Source organism: Plectropomus leopardus, unplaced genomic scaffold (genome assembly GCF_008729295.1).
Source record: "Plectropomus leopardus isolate mb unplaced genomic scaffold, YSFRI_Pleo_2.0 unplaced_scaffold67747, whole genome shotgun sequence".
NCBI classification, from domain to species: Eukaryota; Metazoa; Chordata; class Actinopteri; order Perciformes; family Serranidae; genus Plectropomus; species Plectropomus leopardus.
The window spans coordinates 1-795 of record NW_024674552.1 but is presented as its reverse complement, the minus strand read 5'-3'; the positions used below and the strand labels follow the sequence as shown (position 1 = coordinate 795).

The 795-nt window shown below is 40.3% G+C and overlaps 1 protein-coding gene across 1 annotated transcript; it reads left to right on the top strand.

Annotated features, from left to right (window-relative positions):
* Window positions 1-3: 3 nt before the first annotated feature.
* Window positions 4-748, top strand: LOC121939940 (H-2 class II histocompatibility antigen, I-E beta chain-like; the record flags this gene model as incomplete). The annotated part of the gene is made up of 2 exons (XM_042482846.1): window positions 4-13; window positions 476-748. Coding segments are annotated over 2 exons (283 nt in total), but the record flags the coding sequence as incomplete, so codon positions are not given.
* Window positions 749-795: the final 47 nt, after the last annotated feature.

Sequence of the window (795 nt, the reverse complement as noted above, 5' to 3'; positions counted from 1 at the left end):
CTCTACACCGCAGGTACGACCCACACACTCATCAATACTCTGATCAACACACTGATCAATACTCTGATCAATACACTCATCACTGATCAATACACTCGTCAATACTCTGATCAATACACTCATCAATACACTGCTCACTCATCAATACACTCATCACTGATCAATACACTCATCAATACTCTGATCAACAGACTCATCAATACTCTGATCAATACACTCATCAATACTCTGATCAATACACTCATCAATACTCTGATCACTGGTCAATACACTCATCAATACTCTGATCACTGATCAATACACTCATCAATACTGTGATCAATACACTCATCACTCATCAATACACTCATCAATACTCTGATCAATACTGTGATCAGTACACTGATGAGTAATCAATACACTGATCAGTGATCAATAGTGTTCCTGTAGTTTAAACTGTATTTTCTCACAGAGTTGATCTGTTTTTCTTCTTCAGATGGATTTTTGGAATATACGGTGACTCGTTGTGACTTTAACGGCACTGAATCAAAGGACATCGAGTACATCCGCTCTTATTATTTCAACAAGGAGGAGTTCACCAGGTTCAGCAGCAGTGTGGGGAAGTTTGTCGGATACACTGAGTACGGCGTGAAGAACGCTGAGTTCTGGAACAACAATCCTTCAATTCTGGCTCAGGAGAGAACAGCGAAGGAGAGGTACTGCCTGAACAACGTCGGGCTAAACTACCAGACTGTTCTGGCTAAACCAGGTGAGTTACTGTTTCTGTAACATCGACATCAACACATTATTGATTAA